The following is a 17,801-nucleotide window of genomic DNA, read 5'->3' as shown; positions in this document are numbered from 1 at the left end:
GATAAAGAATCCACCTGCCAATGCAGAAGACACAGGGGACACGGGCTTGATCCCTGGGTCGGGAAGATCCTCTTGAGGAGGAAATGACAACCCACTCTAGTCCTGAAAAATCACACGGACAGAGGACACTGGTGGGCTATAATCCACAGGGTTGTAAAGAGTTGACTGATCACGCCTTAATGCACATGTGCTTTGGACTAAATGTTTGTGCTTCCCCCCAAATTCATATGAAAGTGACAGTGTTAATCACTCAGTTGTCTCTGACTCTTTGGGACCACCAGGCTCCTCTGTCCATGGAATTTTCCAGGCATGAATATTGGAGTGGGGGAGCCGATTCATTCTTCAGGGGACTTACCTGACCCAGGGATTGAACCTGGGTCTCCTGTATTGCAGGCAGATTCTTTATCGTCTGAGCCACTAAGAAAGCCCGGAATGCATATGATGAGACCCTAATCCCGCATGTGATGGTGTTTGAAGGCAGAGCCTTTAGGACACCATAGGACTTGGATGGGGTCTTGGGGTGAAGCCCTCACGATGGAGTTAGTGACCACATTAGAGGATGAAGACAGACCTTTCCTTGGCCGTGAGGACACTGCAATTAGAAGGCCGTCTACTCTCAGCAATTAGAAGGCCGTCTACTCCCAGGAAGAGAGTTCTCACCAGCACTGGACCTGTCCAACCATGATTTCACATGTGGAGTCTCCAGACAACACAAGAGAAATTAGCCTTTGTTGTGGACACCACCCAGGCTAAGGTATTTTTTTAAGACTTTTTCTTTGATGTTGACCATTTAAAAGCTTTTTATTGAATTTGTTACAATGTTGCTTCTGTTTTCCTTTTTTTGACCATGAGCCATATAGGATCTTAGCTCCTCTACCAGGGACTGAACCTGTGCCCCCTGCATTGGAAGGTGGGGTCTTAACCATTGGACCACCAGGGAAGTCCCTAGAGTATTTTCTTACAGAAGTGGGAGCAGACTAAGACATCTTTCCTTCAACAGCAGGAATTATAAATTTACACACCTATAAAGGCCTGACAGTAAATTAAGGAGTAAGCTGACTGTGGCAAGATGGAGTGTATATGCCCATCTCAAGGGAACAGAAAGACTTCATGTTGCCATACTTTACAGTATGAAATTGTAGGTGTGGTCAGATTTTTAGTGTGTAGAAGGCAGAGGGAATTCCCTGGCAGTCCAGTGGCTAGGACTCCATGCTGCCACTACCAGGGGCCCAGGTTCAATCCCTGGTTGGGGAATTAAGATCCCTCAAGCTGTGTGGCACAGCCAGATATATAGTCAACGTTTATGAAAAAAGGGAGAGAAGTCAGAAACAGAGATATATATGTATAACCTTCCAGTAACAAACACAGAAAGACACACAAAAAAATAAACTCACTCTGTGGGCCCAACTTGACTGCTGGTTGGGTGTGATGAGAGGGGCACTGACTTGACCCACCTTGGTTAAACAAATGAAAATACCTGAAACATTGTTTGCCTTGCTCTGTTATGTATTCATTCAAACATGACTCTCATATCAGGCAAATTTGCAAGGTTGGTTAAGGAGCTGTCTTTCAGAAATTTAGAAAGATATATTTTGTCTTAATCTATAGGCAATATTTAAACATTTAAAGAGTACCTGGTAATTTTTTAACAAGTAGTAGAGCTATTTTTATTCATTACCTATGGTTTAAATAAACTTATGTAGCCATGAAATTAAAAGACGCTTACTCCTTAGAAGAAAAGTTATGACCAACCTAGATAGCATATTGAAAAGCAGAGACATTACTTTGCCAACAAAGGTCCATCTAGTCAAAGCTATGGTTTTTCCAGTGGTCATGTATGGATGTGAGAGTTGGACTGTGAAGAAAGCTGAGTGCCGAAGAATTGATGCTTTTGAACTGTAGTGTTGGAGAAGACTCTTGAGAGTCCCTTGGACTGCAAGGAGATCCAACCAGTCCATTCTGAAGGAGATCAGCCCTGGGATTTCTTTGGAAGGAATGATGCTAAAGCTGAAACTCCAGTACTTTGGTCACCTCATGCGAAGAGTTGACTCATTGGAAAAGACTGTGATCCTGGGAGGGATTGGGGGCAGGAGGACAAGGGGACGACAGAGGATAAGATGCTGGATGGCATCACTGACTCAATGGACGTGAGTTTGAGTGAACTCCGGGAGCTGGTGATGGCCAGGGAGGCCTGGCATGCTGTGATTCATGGGGTCGCAAAGAGTCAGACATGACTGAGCGACTGAACTGAACTGAACTGAACTGATGTAGCTGTTTAACTTTTGGGGGAACTACTTGATATTTCATTCGATAAAGGAACTGAATTATCCATCAATATAGATTGTAACATCAAATTACTTTCTTGCCATGAGCTATTCATTTGACCTTATAGTTATCCAAAATATAGGCTTTTTAGCCTAAGGCGATGGACTCATTCAAGTCTTATTGTTCTAAGAATGAGAATGATGATTTACGTTAGATTTACATTACATTTACACCTTAAATAAAATTTTAAGGTGTGATATGGAAAGCCATGTGTACAGAATTATTTGTGAAAATACATTCCATTCATATCATTATAAATCCACAAAATCCAAACTATTAAAAAATGTCAAATTAAAAGTGACAATGGCTACAACCAAATTATTTTTCCACTGCTTAGAAAAGCTATGAAATAACAAAAATCCTTCTTGGTATTTGACATGCAAAATAGCGAATAATCATGTCTGCATGTCTAGGATTTTTAGGACTCCTGCATTGGATGTTGCCCTGTCGACCAACTGGCATGCTTTCCTTTCTGGGTTTTGAATCTTTTTTCTTTTTTGATGTGGACCATTTTTAGTCTTTATTGAATTTGTTACAATATTGCTTCTGCATTATGTTTAGTTTTTTTTTGGCCACAAGGCATGTGGAATCTTAGTTGCCCAACCAAGGATCAAACCTGCACACCCTGCATTGGAAGGCGAAGTCTTTAACACCGGACTGCCAGGGAAGCCCCGTGGATTTTGATTCTTATTCACATACCTGGAGTTTGTCATGAGATTATGAACCAATCTCCTTATCTTTCTGAATTTCAGTTTCATCATTGATAAAATGAGGGAATATGCTTAAGTGTCATCAAACGTGTCCTATTAGGTCATTTCACGCATAAGGTATTATCTTCTGTGACTGGTGGTAATTCAGTTGCTTACTGAGGCCCCTTAACCCTCTCAGACCATAATTTGTATCCACAGATTTATTTGGAAGGAGATCTTTAAGTTCCTTATGATATGTATAACATTTTCCTGTCAGCATTAAATCTAAAAAGCCCTAACCAAATAAACGAGGCATAATGAGCATTGATTTCCACCGCAACATCTTCTCACACAAACACACAAATACATTAGAAACTCTCGCGCCTTATTTTGTCCTTAAGGACTGCATATGTTGGTTCTCACATATGGCATCGGTCTTGACTTAGTTTCCTTCTTTACTCTTTTGTAGTGAGAGGCCCTCATTAGCTTGGGGTGCAGAGCGACCATTTGGCCAGATGGGTGAGGAAGTGAAGGAAAAATGCTGATTGTATCCCTTTTTAATCACTCAATCCTGAAAGTGAAAGGGAAACCACTTGCAGTTCACAGAGATAATGACTGCTTGAGACATCACCTTTGTCAATGGAGTAGTTCAAGCTCATAAAGACTGCTTCTTAACCACAAGTACCTTCTAGGGAGGCAGCTCTTCAGTATTTCATTAAGCATGCTTACCTGCCTTTGAAAAACACTGGCTCATTTCATCTTCTCTTTCTTCCTAAGGTGTATTGTTTCTTCTTGTTTTCTCTTCCTGAATTTGCTTTCTGAATATGAGTTTAGCCTCAAAGTCACATACTCCTGAGAGCGGCACTTTTGGATCCATGCAGCGGCTGGAAGTAGGGTCATCCCTCCATGTACATTTCATGTGTGTTAGGAGAGCACTAAATATAATTGAGTGGCACCAGCTATAAAGCCTGCAGAACCCAGGGCAAGCCAGCTCTCTGAGTCTGTACATCAGGTTAGTCAACAGGCAGAGAAACACTGTCCCAGCCCAAGGTGAACAAGGGAGACCTTTCTGTCTGGGCAAGCAGAGGATCCTGTGTAAGAATCTTATTTTATATAAAAAAACAAAAATCCCCTATTAAATCCTGTTGCTCCTTGGAGACTGTTCTCCAGGGGATCTTCCCAACCCAGGGATCGAACCCATGTCTTCTTGGTAGGCAGATTCTTTATGACTAAACCACCTGGGAAGCCTGGTTTATGTTTTTAGGACTCTCCAATAACAAATGTCTTCCTCCTTCAAATCTTGTACCTTGCTGCTTACTGTTCTCTTACTGAGTTTAGCCTCATCTCTCCTTTTTTAATAGTTCTGAATGTGCCTGGAGTATTCTGTGGGGACTCGGCCTTACTTTCCTTTGTAATTCCTGCAATTTGTGGCATCAAACCTGGTACACAAGCACATACTCAATAAATATTTTTGAAATGAGTTTATTGTGAAAATCCACTTGTATTTTCCCCCAGAAGATTCTCTGGTTTATCACAGAGTGATAGAGCAATGTTTAGCAGAAATTTGCATTATCACTTTTCTCTATGATGGTTTTAGAAGGTTTTTATGGAACAACTATAATTCAAGAGATAACACAGGCCTAGCTATATTATTTCTGACAATTTTCATTTGAGATGCTTTTTAAAAAGTAATTTGTGTTCTAACTATTCTAAATCCAGAGATACAATTGCATAGCCATGGTATTATACACGATTTAAGTAAGTAAGAGTTCCCTTGCCTTGGCGTTTAACACCAAATCCAGGTCAGATGTTTATCTGTTTGAGTTTGTTCATTAGAAATAAAATGTTGATAAATTTGACATGTAGCAACAGAAAACTCTCCTTATTTAAAATGATAACCAAGCACCCACAATATCTCAGATATTCTCAAACCCCATGAAGAAGCTTTCAGTATCTGAAGAGTTCTGGAAAGATAGCCTGGACAACTTCCTTTGCCTAGAACAGGGGGAAAAATGCATCCTTCATCTTTGCTTTAGCAAAGATATGTAATTTTCTTTCCATTTTCCTTCTTTTTTTCTAAGTAGTTGGGGTGCGGAATAAACTACCAGTAATCTAAAGCACAATATATACAAGTAGGCAGACTTAAAAGTCTAAACTTTTTGTTTCTGCTTTTCTGTTTCACCATTAGATCTCACCATTCTTTTTTCAAAGATTTTTCCTTTTTTGATGTGGACCATTTTTAAAGTCTTTACTAAATTTGTGACAACATTGCTCCTGTTTCATGTTTTGTTTTTTTTGGCCACGGGGCATGTGGGATCTTAACTCCTGGACAAGGGATCAAACCCACCCCCCCTGCATTGGATGGTGAAGTTTTAACCACTGGACCATCAGGGAAGTCCCAGTGCTTATCATGCTTGTGCGGCAAAGTTCTCCATACTGTATATTTGAAGGGAATGGAAAACTCAGTATTGGTCCATCTGCATCATTGCATCACCCCGGAAATCTGAGTACCACCTGCTGGGATGCATCTTAGTGTAGGTGAGTTTGCAAAGAACTTTTGGTTTTCTTCTTTCTCATTTTATTTATGCTATCAAGGTTTTTCATGCTTGGGCTCTTTTATTGCTTAATATGAGATCTTGGACCACTCAGCCTGATGGCGGTTTTCAATGAGATCTTAGTCCCGTGTGCTTACTGTTCTTACTATGGCTCCTGAAAGGTCCATTGGCCTCCTTCTCACCCTTGTTGTTGTTCAGTCACTAAGTCATGTCCAACTCTTTGTGACCCTGTGCGCTGCAGCCAGAGCTTCCTGGGCCTTCACTATCTCCTGGAGTTTGCTCAGATTCATGTCCATTGAGTCGGTCGTGCCATCCAAACATCTCATCCTCTGTCACCACTTCTTCTTCTCTCCTCACCCTGGAGAACATTTAAGGAGATAATTCCTTAGACCTCATTAGACATCCTTGCCTTCTATGCTGTCTCAGCAGCTCCCTTGCTCTGTGAATGTCTTCAAGCCCCTTAACTAAATAGTATATTATCCAAGTATTCACTTTTGGACAGAATGACTGCTTAAATAATATTCAAGGAGCCCTTGGGAACATCTTAAGCAGTGAAATTGTGTCATTGCATACTTCGGATTTACCGTGTCTAGTACCTGTGAGGGGCACAGTCACCAATGAGATGTTGTCAGGGGTCGGGGTGTGTGTGCTGATATCATGATGCTAATCCTAGCAAACATCTTTATTCTCTCCATGATCACTTATGCATTTATTGATAACTGCATTCAATGGCACCCCACTTCAGTACTCTTGCCTGGAAAATCCCATGGATGGAGGAGGCTGGTGGGCTGCAGTCCATGAGGTCGCGAAGAGTCGGACACGACTGAGCAACTTCACTTTCACGCATTGGAGAAGGAAGTGGCAACCCACTCCAGCGTTCTTGCCTGGAGAATCCCAGGGACGGGGGAGCCGGGAGGGCTGCTGTCTATGGGGTCGCACAGAGTCGGACACAACTGAAGTGACTTAGCAGCAGAAGCAGCATTCAAGATATCTTTAAATCTACTTCTATTTTCTGATTATATCTAAGATGTTTTCATGCACTAATGCCAGAACTAGAATCCAGGCTACTATTTTTCTCACCTGGGTTTCTACAGTAATTCCCTAAACACTTCCTCACCTTCAGTGCCAGGCTGACCTAAATCAGCTGCCAGGGTGTCGTCTTCTTGTGGAATTAGCATCACAGTTTCCCGTCATAAAGCTCCTCATGCTCCCACATTGCTCTCAGGGTACAACCCAAATGTTGGCTCTTCCCATTTTAGACTTTTTGTTCATATTATGTGCTCCCACGCCCGATGCTCTGTTTACCTCGTCACAATGCTCATCGTGGTGTAGGGAGATGTCCACCTTCTTATTTTCACAACAGGCTGGAAGGTTCCTGAAGTTAAGAACTGCACCTTCACCTTTGTGTTCTCAACCTCTAGACTAAGGATCGGACAGCAGGGATTCAGTTACTATTTAACAAGTTAGTAAAGAACAACAAAGATCTAGGAGTCTGCCCTACTTAGTCCTTTCCTTTCTAGAAAATGCACGTAAACCTAATTAGATGAACCAGATTGATGAATAGACATACTCAGGAAAACTCTAAGCATCACATAATGAAAAGATACATTTTTATGATTATCCACACATTTATATCGGGGAGAGATTTTTCACAGGAAACTATAAATGACCTTTTTGAGAGCTTGCCTTATGTGAGAGCTTCTTACCTTCTGCCACATCTATGTTTTCCTGCCCAGGGCTCCCCAGAATTGGTGGAACTGTGCAGACCTCATGATTAGCTCTTTTCTGCCCTCAGCTGCCAGATACTCAAGCCACGGTTTTAGAGTAAGATCAGGATGAAATGAATATGAATATAATTGAACCATCAATCTCATCAGAAACCTTGTACTTTTGCACTGAATCTGCTTTGGGAAGTAAGACGTGTAGGAAAATACTTTCCACAGCAACAGGAATTATGGCAAAGTTCTCTTACCTCTTCTGATTCCTCCTTCTCCAAAAGAGAGTTTTATTGATTTAATCAAGAGTGAAAGTACATTGAAAGTATTTTCTTAAAGTAGGAAAGAAAGGGGGACATATTTATTTGTGTACATTATATGACAGTAAAGAATAACTTCAACTGAGAGGATTTTTAAGAGATTGTTCTATATTAGAATATAAATATTAAAGCATAAATTTGGAAATAATGGAAGCATGACATTTCATAAATAAGCATCTGCAGTGATGACTTATGTTTGTATGTCATAGAATCTTAAACATTTGGTATCATCTTGGGATTTATCTAGTACAGTGTCTTTTTATTTGTGTTTCTCAGGAAACGAGGTTCTCTAATTAACCAAAATTTATAGGAAAAGGAGAAAGGATCTAAAAAACATGTCCTTGGACTTGACTACAGTGTAAACCTGTGGAATATTTCCTTTATTTATTGTTCCTAATGTTGGGCTTCCTCCTAAAAATAAAACACAAACACCTTCTAGGGACCTAGAAGACGCTACAACATTTGTCTCTTGCCCACCACTCCAGTATAACCCATCTTGACTCTCCCCCTTGCATTGTGTTCTGTGTCTCAAATAGACTCGCCTCTTTCCTTCTCCAGACCTTCTGCAGACCTTTGTCCTTGTTTGTTCTGCCCAGGCCATTTTCCTTCAGAGTTTCTCAAGTCCAACTTCTTCTCATCACCATGTTTCAGCTTAAGCACCTCCTCCTTGGAAAAGGACCTCCCCAGATGAATAGATGTACCTCAGTTACTGTTTGAAGCACCCCCTGTTCCTACCCTTGCCTTCTACACTGCACTCGGCTGGAGAGGAACCTAGATCTCCCTCTATGAGGACAGAACCAGAACTAGTATTCTGGGTAACTCACTCCGTCTAGAATCTAGGTCAAGGTTACAGTTTCTGTTAGGGGAAGCACACTGACTAAAACCACCCACCCTGCCCAGGCAGCGTCATAACTATTTCCATGAATCATCTTACGACAGGAGATCCTAGTAAGGAGCACAGAACTAAGAAGCTACCACCAACTGGAAGAGTTCAGGAAAGGTAAAAAGGGGACGTCACATGTCCTACCACCTCCCAGAATCCTCGCTGGTATCCATCTTGGCTGAGCAATGCATGTGCCCCCAGGAAGGACCCTGAGTCAGAATGATCCGCCAGAGACCACCCAGAAACTAATCCCATCACCATGAACCTGGAGACTGAGAGCAGTTCTCCTGGGTTCCTTTACCACCCGCTCTTCACCTGGGGCCCCTTCCCAAAGTTTCTTGCTTTGTCAGCATGTGTGTCTCCTCCGACAATTCATTTCCATGTGTTAGACACTCTCAAGCCCTGAAGTGGTCCCCTTTTCGGTGCCAGTTTAAGGGTATTTTTTAAAAAGAAAGGCAAGGAGTCTGGAAACATCTGGTTCAGGATGAAAGCCCAAACTGATGATCAGTATTTATGCAGAGGACCAGAAAATAAATAATCGAGGACAATTTTAGGAAAAGTATAACCAAAATAACACCAAAAAAAAAAAAAAATCCCCATTTCCTTCCCTTTTCACATGTGGTGGCCATTGATTAAAATAAGCTAATAAATATATATGGTATAGTACCAAATTCCTGATCCCACATCATCCCTTATTGATGAAAGTTCCAGGCAGTCAATGAGCTGGTTAAAAACTGGCAGGTGGGCTCAGACTTGTGTTAATACTGGATGGGATACAACCATTCACTTCTTGTATTCAACAAATACTTGCTGTGGGTTAAACATGTGCTGTGTCTTAATCATAGTGAATATTCCTCTTTGCTTTCCTTAAACGTTTGGTCCAGAGCAATTATAAGTATAGGTCCCATCCCAGAAGCAAATTCATTTACACAAAGGAAGGCCACCAGAAATATGTCAAGTTCTAGACTGTGAACATTAGCTGGAATAATTGAGGATTTTCACAGAGAAAATCCTGTCAAAGTCCTTCAAGATGAAGCCAGGGTTTAATGTCTGGCTACCAGGAAAATGATGATGGTGGAGTTGAAAGAGAAGTACATCCTGGGAAACCCAAGGTGGTATCTATGCAAGATATAAAGAGGTCTGTTCTAAAGGTACAGAGTTTGAGAGATGGCTGACAGTTGAATGGACATGGACCGTGAAATGGTCCTCCAAGCAAACCTGGAGCTGGAGAGGTTTGGGGTTGCAGACACAACTTTTAAAATGAAGCAATTGTAAGTAAATAGCATAGCGAGCCGCGGTATTTGGAAATGAATACGCTTTAAAAAGGTTTTCTGTTAGAATGATTAGCACAGAATCCAGTTTTAAAGACTAAGTAGAGGAGAGAGAGAGAAAAAAAAAAAAGAAGCAAGCTAAGCGGACTGGAGGAGCTGGACTGGGGGGAGGGTAAGTGTGCCTGAGGGATACAGGAAGCAGAGGTGCTTACACCGACGAGCCAAGCCCACAAGCCGGGTATCTGGAGAATCTCTGCTACAGATGGATGGGAGACGCAGGGCCAGTTCCATTGACCGAATGAGAAAAATGAAAACGAACGCGCTTGGAAACGATTTATTCACCTTCCTCACCCCTACGACGGAACAGCTAGGCATCAGACTAAATCAAGCACCAGAGCAGAAGAACACAAAGCGTGCTCAACTCTACCGGCGGCGGCGCGTCCTAAAAAGACTAGACCCCCTTGCCCACCTCGCGAGGGTCCTCTCTCCCACCCAGCGCGTAAATCACACACCTCGGAAGTTTTGCATTAGCCAGCCCAGCAGGGGAAGAAATTTTCTGCAAGTACAGAAAGTAGAACTAGGGCAGTCCGAGGAGATTGAAAGGGCAAAACTATCACGCAAGAAAACTGTAAGTTCTGATTAGTTTTATGACTTTGCCTTCATGCCTCAGGAGCTCCATTGATCACGGCTTCCGCGACAGGTTGGGGGTGGGGAGGGGAGGGCGCTGGGAAAAAAAAAAAATTCTCCAAACTCTCCTTCAGCTCGGCGTTTTCAGATGCAAATACCTCGCCTGGAGATGGATGGGCTGCTGCCCCTCCTACTTCCACCGCTCTTCTGGATTTTCCTGAGAAGGACTCGGTCTGCGCGGAGCTGTCAGGAGGGCGGTGGAGGAGGGGCTCGCGGGGGTGCGCGCGCGAGGGTGCGCGCGCGGCGGCGGAGCGGCTGCGGTGCCAAGAGCCCTCACTTGGGCTCCGGGAGGTGCCGGAGTCTCGGCGGCTCCGGGTCCCGCCACGCACAGCGCTGTCTGCCGGCGCCGGCCGCCGACCACCCGCTCCTCCCCGCCACCCGCCCACCTGGCCCGGCCCAGCGCGTCCTCTCCGCCTCTTCTGCGCCCGCCCACTCGCCCCCTCGCCCTCTCTCCGGACGCGCGCCCGCTCGCTCTCTCGCTCCGGACCCGGCGTCTGAGCCACCCCGGGGAGCCGGCCGAGCCGGCGGGACCGGGGCGCTGGGGGCCCGCGCGGGGTCCCCACAGCCCGCGTCCCGCGGAGAGGGCTGTGATCGGAGCGGGCGCCGGCCGCAGCGGGTGCCGAGCGGGCGCCGCGGGTCCGCCCCGTGCGCCCCACCGCGCGCCCTGGGTCCCCAGGAGCCCGCGGGCGCCCGGCTGCTGAGCGCGCGCCCTTTCGGATGCCAACGCCCAGGTGGCTGGCGCGGGACGCCGTGGAGAGGGCAGCGAGCCCCCAGGTGAGTGGGTGCGCCTGCGGGGGGCCCGGGGAAGGCGCAGCTGGGCACAAGTGCGCCCTCCGGTGCGCCCGGGGAAGCGGGACTCCGTGGCAGACGGAAAGCGGGCGGGGAGATCCGCACGGAGTTTCCCTGGCGTCCGCAAGTTACTGTTCGGTGGCCCTGATCTGCGGCTCCGCCGGGCAGGGCGGGCGGGCGAAGGGAGCCGGGCCCGGCAAGCTGGTGCTGACGGACACCGGGTGCGACGCGAGTTGGCGAGTTGAGTGAGCAGATCCCGGCGTTGTCCGGGTGCAGGGCAGCACGCAGTCCGGTCCGCTTTCCTCCACCGGGAGCACGAGGGGCTGTTTTTGACCCAGGATACACGCGGGGAAAACTCCGCGCTGGCCGGGTGGCCGGCTTCTGCGGCGGTCTGAGACTGCGAGGGGGAGTGTGCCCGCGCGTCCATCTGACTGCGTGTACTCCGTTTACCTTTCTGGACGGTGGAGCTCCTGTAAGGGTGTTTGGCTTTTTCCTGTAATTAGTATTCTGCCGGTGCCCTGCATCCGCAGGGCTGGCCTCTGCGAGACATCCCGCCTCCTCTCCGCCCCGCGGTACCCTAGGTGCGCGTCGTTCTAAGGGCGCCCTGCTTCTCTGACTGTCTGGTGGACTTCGTGGGCGCACCTGGTCCACGGCTGGTTGAGGGTGGATGCACGAGGAAGGACCTATGGTCTTTATTGGCTTCACCTTTTACATCGTTAGCCTCAAGGATTTCTTAGATATAGTGCAGGTGAGTGGAGATTGGTACTGAATTACCCAGCAGTGGGCAGGTGGGAACCTGTGAAGCAAAGGACTGGGTAGCTTTGGAGATCTGAGCACTGAAGCCCGAATATACTTAAAACGCGTTCGCAAGAAATATCTTCTCTTGATTGCAGCACTTATTAGGTGAAACATCTTTAAGTAAAGACTCTTCCTTCATAATTCCTGTAACCCGGCAGGTATTCAGATTATTTTGCATTCAAAAGTAGACAAGCAGAACTTTATAGGGAAAAATAGAAAAAAAAAAAAAGTAACTTATATGTTAATATATGGCTTGAGGTAAGTGACAGTATGCATTAAAAAAATTTCAAGTTAACAGCACGAAAATGTATATTTTAAGAGTTTAGGGGAAGCAGTAGCCTTTTTTGTTGTTGTTTTTTAAAGGAAAGTTCACAATGATACACTGTCCGGCAGCGATATCAGAAGAGTTTTAAGTGTGTCTTTATAAAGACAAGTTGGTAGTGAAGAGCTAAGGAAGAAAGTAATTGTATTGGAAGCTTTCAGTAACTCACCAGATTTACTTCTTTCAAGAAGAAACTAGTTAGATTTTGTTTACACAAGCTTTTCTCTTGTTAGTACATAAAGGGCAATCCATTAAGAATCCTTTTCTTCCTTTTGGGGCTCTTTGGGACAGTATGGATTAAAATGCTAAAGAATTGAGACAGATAGTCAAACTGGCAACTTTGTAGAAGTCTGGCTTGTTCCGCTAGTGTTTCATATGAAGTGGAGTGGCAGAAGCAATTAGGTAGCATCCAACCTTAATAGTCTTATCTGGTAAAACTAGCTGTGAAAGTCTGTCTGTGGAAAGAAAAATAAAGAAAACAATAATCAGTAGTGTAGACCATCACCCTGCTCGAAGCCATTAAGGTTTGCAGCCTTAAGAAAAAGGCATTGTGCTCTTACAACTTGAGATATTATTGTAATTAAGGGCTGCAATAGGTGATTAGAATTGTGTTAACAATTGGCTGACAGGCTCACACCTCTTCTTAAGTAGACTTTTATTGATTTAATAGCACAGCGCTTTTCCCTTTCTTATAGAAGGGTAATTGTAAAGCATCTGTATTATTGTGGTTTACCCTTGAATTGACTCTAGTTTTTAGTGTCCAGTGAAGGAGAGAGGATTGGGTGCATCCTGAGTGGGTCACTGTTCTGCCTCCCTAGGTCTAAAAATCCACCCACTGTTTCTCCTCCTTTTTAGTTTTTTTGAGGGCAGAGCTGATAACAGCTTCTCAGAATGTATAGTGATATGAGGAAGTGACTACATCTTTGTAGTCAAGTTCAACACTTTGTCAGTCTTTTATAAATCTTTTGTAAAGCATCATCAGTTGTTCAGTGTTGTTAACAGGTATGCTTTAGTGATTTCCATCCTTCTTTGATTTTATAAGATTTTGCACTTACTGCCTTAGTAGCTCCTATCACATCACAATTCTCTCTCTCATGTGTAAAAAGGTTTTTTACTGGCTTGGAGAGCTTCAGAGCCTTTAGCTGAAATTGGGAGTCTCAGAAACTTCTAAAATAGCCAAGGCACCATCGTTGATTGCAAAAGGACAGTGATGGGAGCTTTTCTCCTTTGCATGAAGGACTCAGTTGCTTCTAAATGGGGTGATGAAGGGGAGCTGAGGACAAGGAAGGCATGTGATCAGAGTCCTGTGTGTGACCATCTCCTCAGCCTCTGACAAGCAAAGCTGATCTAGCTGTAACTAGCAGTACTCGAGTGCCTCCTCTGGGAATTTGCTGGTTTTGCAGAAAGATACCCCTGCAAACATTCCCCCCCTGGTTCTGCGAGACTCCTCACGGACAAAATTATCAGTGCAGATGAATATGCAGGCATGCATGTCCTTACGTTCATTTCATATTTTCATTCTAGTAGAAATTTCTTTTTGACTGTCTTGCAGACTGCTTATTGAAACATGTTGCCTTTTATTGAAGTCATGTAAATCTCAGTGTAAATGCAAGGGTAAATTAAAAGTGAAAATTGATCCCACTGAGATATGTTGTAAAAGTACAAAGAAACAAACCCTGTAAGTATGATTTGACCATTTTGATACTATATAAAGAGCTCAGAAGGACTGTGCTTTGTCACTTTCTTTGTAATTTACATAGGCTGCTTCTAGTTAATTGTAAACAGTGGTTGTTTTCTCTTTTTCATTCCTTTCACCCATGGCAGAAGTTATTTGTGCTTCGTGGAAATTGACTCTGTAATCCACTTAGAGAAGTTTTCATTCCATGTCTGATAACCAGAGGCAGACTACCGGCTGTGTGATTCATTTCCAGGGCCCCTGCCTGAATATTTAGGCCAGTTAACGGTAGGAGGTTGTGGTCTGTGGTTGTAATGTTATCTGGCCCAGGGAGCTAATGGGTTTGATCACAGTTTCTTTATGTGAGAAGTCACATATCACAGAGGTCCCCAGCCTTACTAATTAAAATGTAAAGAATTATACCTTTTAAGTAGAAAAGAAGAGGGCTGCTTCATCAGTATTAAAATTATTGAAGTTAATGCTAAACTTTAATAGTAAAGAGATGGAACAAATGACAGTATATGTCTATCCTAAAAGCTGAAGATGAAATATTAAATCTAGAATGATTATAATGGGTAGTTAGGAACAGAGAAGCATCTTGAAATACAGGATTTATAGCAACAAGCAAATAGCCATCCATGTATGTTCTTATACCCTAAGGTATTTTCCTGAGAAATCAGAATTTACCCAATTTCTAAAACAGCCAATGGACTAGTATTCAAATATCAGTGCAAATAGTTGACTACCATAGCATTACAGTGTTATAGGAAGTTATTATGGATGCTAGAGTTGTTTCAAAGGGAAAAGGCAATTTTAAAATTGGGTAGTGCTCACTCTGTTTTTGGTAACATATAAACATAGAATCCTGAATAAGAGATCTCTTGAGTATCTTACATTCTGTCCTCTCTCTTGTCCATTCTGAATGGAATCCTGATGGTCCCCTACTTTGAAAATTCAAGCTCATGGTTATATTAAAAATTTGAGTAAATTCTAAAGGTAATAAATTAGAAGGATATTTATGATCAGATTGAGAAATATTTAACAAATACTTTAAATGATCATTGCATCTCAGTCATGCCCAATTCCATCTGTAACTAGCTGTGTGACCTTGGGCACTGCACAACCGTAGACTTGGTTTTCAAGAAAAGACTGCCTTAGGTTCTACTTCTGTGGTTCTACCTCTTGAGTGGGTTGGAGATTCATTTATTTTTCCCCAACATGAATGCTCAAGAAAAGCAAGCGTTTACCTCCTTCAGCACTAAATGACCCTCATTCTCTCTCTGTCTTAGATATCATCTCTGAAAGCTCTATTTGTGTGTGATAGTTGGAACTGATGCATGGTCATAGCTCTTGAAGTGCTCCTTGCCCTTGGATTTCTTGCTGTTGTCACTCATAGCCTCTGCTCACTGATGAAGGGGAGGTTAGAACAGATCGTTCCCCGCTTTTGCATTCCCCAAAATATATTCAGTGAATCTACTGTAAAAACAAGTGAACTTAACAGTGAACAGTATGATCCTTTTCACAAAGCAGCCCACTCTACCTTTGTGGCAAGAGTGATGACCTGTGTGGAGACAGGTGGCTGCAGTCCTGGGGAAAGCAAGGGCAAATGAAGGTCTTTAATGGAGACATGAAATCAGGAGGCAGTCTTTCCTTGTTGAGTTTAAATAATGACATTTAATACCCAAGGAGTATCCAAAAGGGAGCAGGCTTCTTTCACCAAACTACAGAGCTCAATCATGAAGGCTGTGCTTAAAGCGATGGTGATACGGTCACAGTATCCTCTGACCACTGCTGTGAAGTGGTATCATTTCCACTTTTAAACATGGATGTTGATCAGTCTTCATACGCATTCATTAAAAACATGTTGCTTGTCAAAATGTATCGGGTTGGCTAAAAAGGTTGTTTAGGTTTTCCCATAAACTGAACAACATTTTTGATCAGCCCAGCAGTTCGACTTTAAAGCAATCCTGGAAATGACAGTTTCCTCCCAATAGGCCAGCAGCAAGATTTTTTTTTTTCTCTCCCATTTTGTTATTGTTACAACTGTGATTTCTTGTACTACCGTGTTTTATAAACCATCCAACAAAACATCTCAGGGAATGTTCTAAAGGTGTTTGGCAGTTACCTGTTAGAGATTTCTGATTCTCGTGGATTATTTTCTATCAAGTTCACTGGCAGTCCTTAAATGTCATTCTTACCTTTGTTTTTATAGAAAGTGCAAATTACTGAATTTATTCTGAAACTGTCATGTTCCACGTAATTGTGAACTGGACCATGTTTTTTATTTTTTTCCTTTTGGCCGAGCTGTGCTGCCTGCAGGACCTTAGTTCCCCGACCAGGGATCGAATCTGCACCCCTGCATGGAAAGTGTGGAGTCTTAACCAGGGAAGTCCCACTTCCTCCCAAACTGGACCCATTTTAAAAAGAGAAGCAGGCTGTCTTCTAGTTTTTAGATTACCAGTAAGTAGTATACTACCTATTAGTGTGTTATGAAGTAAGTATATTTCACAACAGTTGCAGAAGACTTGTATCTGATGCAACTCCAGACTCACAGAGGTTGAGCATCTGTTTCTTGCCTATGATTGAGAGAAATTGATGGGATAGAGTCTTAAACTGAGGTAAGCCATTGGTTTATTCATATTGCACTGCAAAAAACACTTCCAGTTTAACTAAGTGCCAGAAAACCTAAACTAGTAATATTATATCTCCTTTTAATATAATTGATAGTCATGGTTTATAGCTCCTTATTTCTCAAAGGCAGATAGTCCTGTGTGCCTTTTAAAAAAGCAGTTTAGCAAATATAAATTAGTTGGTAATTAGGCATGTGCTTTAACTACTCTTATGGTTCTATATTAATGTGAGTGGTTGAATAGGATACATTTTATACTACTTGTAGTGTTTTTAGCATGCCGTCTTTAATTTAGATGGAACAGGCTGAGTGAGATTTGTCCTTTTGCTCATTGATGCATTAAAAATACATTTTTTGTTATGAAGGGTTTTTTTTTAGTCATTGTTTTTAGGTCTGAACAAACATTTGATTAAGAGCATGATGGTCACTTGATCTGATTTTTGAAAGTAGTTTCACAGAGGTATTAGTGGAGCAGAAAAATCCAAGAAAATTTTATAATGATGAATTCGTTTGGGTAAAGTATTATTAGGTATTAAGGTTAAATGAATAATAAACTATCTACTTGGAAATAATTCTTTGCCACTTAGATGAACAGAAATAATTGGAACAAAAAAGTAGCATGATACAGTGATTTCAGGTCAATAAACGATGTTGATTTAGTAAATAGCGCTTGACTGATTCTTACCTCTCTTTTTTTTCTTTTTTGCTCCAATCCTTTTAAGATTTCCTTTGTGAGGCTTCATTTTGCATTCCTTTGACAAAAATCACAGTATTATTTGTCGTGATTTTCATGTATTTTTGGTTTGGCAAAAAAAAAAAAAAGATCTAACATTACACATTTTAAAAATGACAAATTTTAGCTTTAAAATATCAGAGCAAAAAAAATTTTTTTTGAAATGTTACCCAGAGTTTTTAGATTTTAGATTAATTACCAATCCAGTAGCCATCTCCGCTTTGGCTTTTGAAATGTCTGTGCTTGGCCTCTATTCAGCTCTTCTCTCCTCAGAGATAACCTATTCCTGCTGTTTCTGTCCTCAGTGTTGTAATGGTGAACATCTGTAACTGTCCAGAAGTTGACGCAGATCTGTAGAAATTACCTAACTGTATGCCAATACATTATTTTTCTGCACCATCTCTTTTTTT

General features: G+C 42.8%; 1 protein-coding gene and 2 long non-coding RNA genes across 10 annotated transcripts in view; 1 reads left to right on the top strand and 2 right to left on the bottom strand.

Moving 5' to 3' along the window:
* Positions 1-6,328: 6,328 nt before the first annotated feature.
* On the bottom strand, positions 6,329-11,822 carry LOC129636136 (uncharacterized). The gene is made up of 3 exons (XR_008706680.1): positions 11,685-11,822; positions 6,875-6,991; positions 6,329-6,494 (listed from the first exon to the last, which is right to left on the bottom strand). It is a non-coding gene; the product is annotated as an uncharacterized LOC129636136 (long non-coding RNA).
* The window catches only part of CDH7 (cadherin 7), a 140,265-nt gene continuing 133,492 nt past the window's right edge, over positions 11,029-17,801 (top strand). For 2 of the 8 annotated variants that reach the window (XM_055559411.1, XM_055559414.1), the window contains exon 1: positions 16,308-16,489. Coding sequence is in view for 1 of the 8 variants with exons in the window: in XM_055559415.1 (XP_055415390.1) it covers positions 11,163-11,219 (57 nt within the window). In the remaining 7 variants the exon portion in view is untranslated. The other 6 variants (XM_055559408.1, XM_055559415.1, XM_055559412.1 and 3 more) reach the window with 6 other exon arrangements.
* Positions 12,130-13,555, bottom strand: LOC129636137 (uncharacterized). The gene is made up of 3 exons (XR_008706681.1): positions 13,410-13,555; positions 12,524-12,809; positions 12,130-12,230 (listed from the first exon to the last, which is right to left on the bottom strand). It is a non-coding gene; the product is annotated as an uncharacterized LOC129636137 (long non-coding RNA).

The sequence above is a fragment of the Bubalus kerabau genome, chromosome 21, assembly GCF_029407905.1.
Source record: "Bubalus kerabau isolate K-KA32 ecotype Philippines breed swamp buffalo chromosome 21, PCC_UOA_SB_1v2, whole genome shotgun sequence".
In the NCBI taxonomy this organism is placed as follows: Eukaryota; Metazoa; Chordata; class Mammalia; order Artiodactyla; family Bovidae; genus Bubalus; species Bubalus kerabau.
The sequence above is the reverse complement of the archived record's forward strand: the minus strand, read 5'-3'. Positions and strand labels throughout refer to the sequence as shown.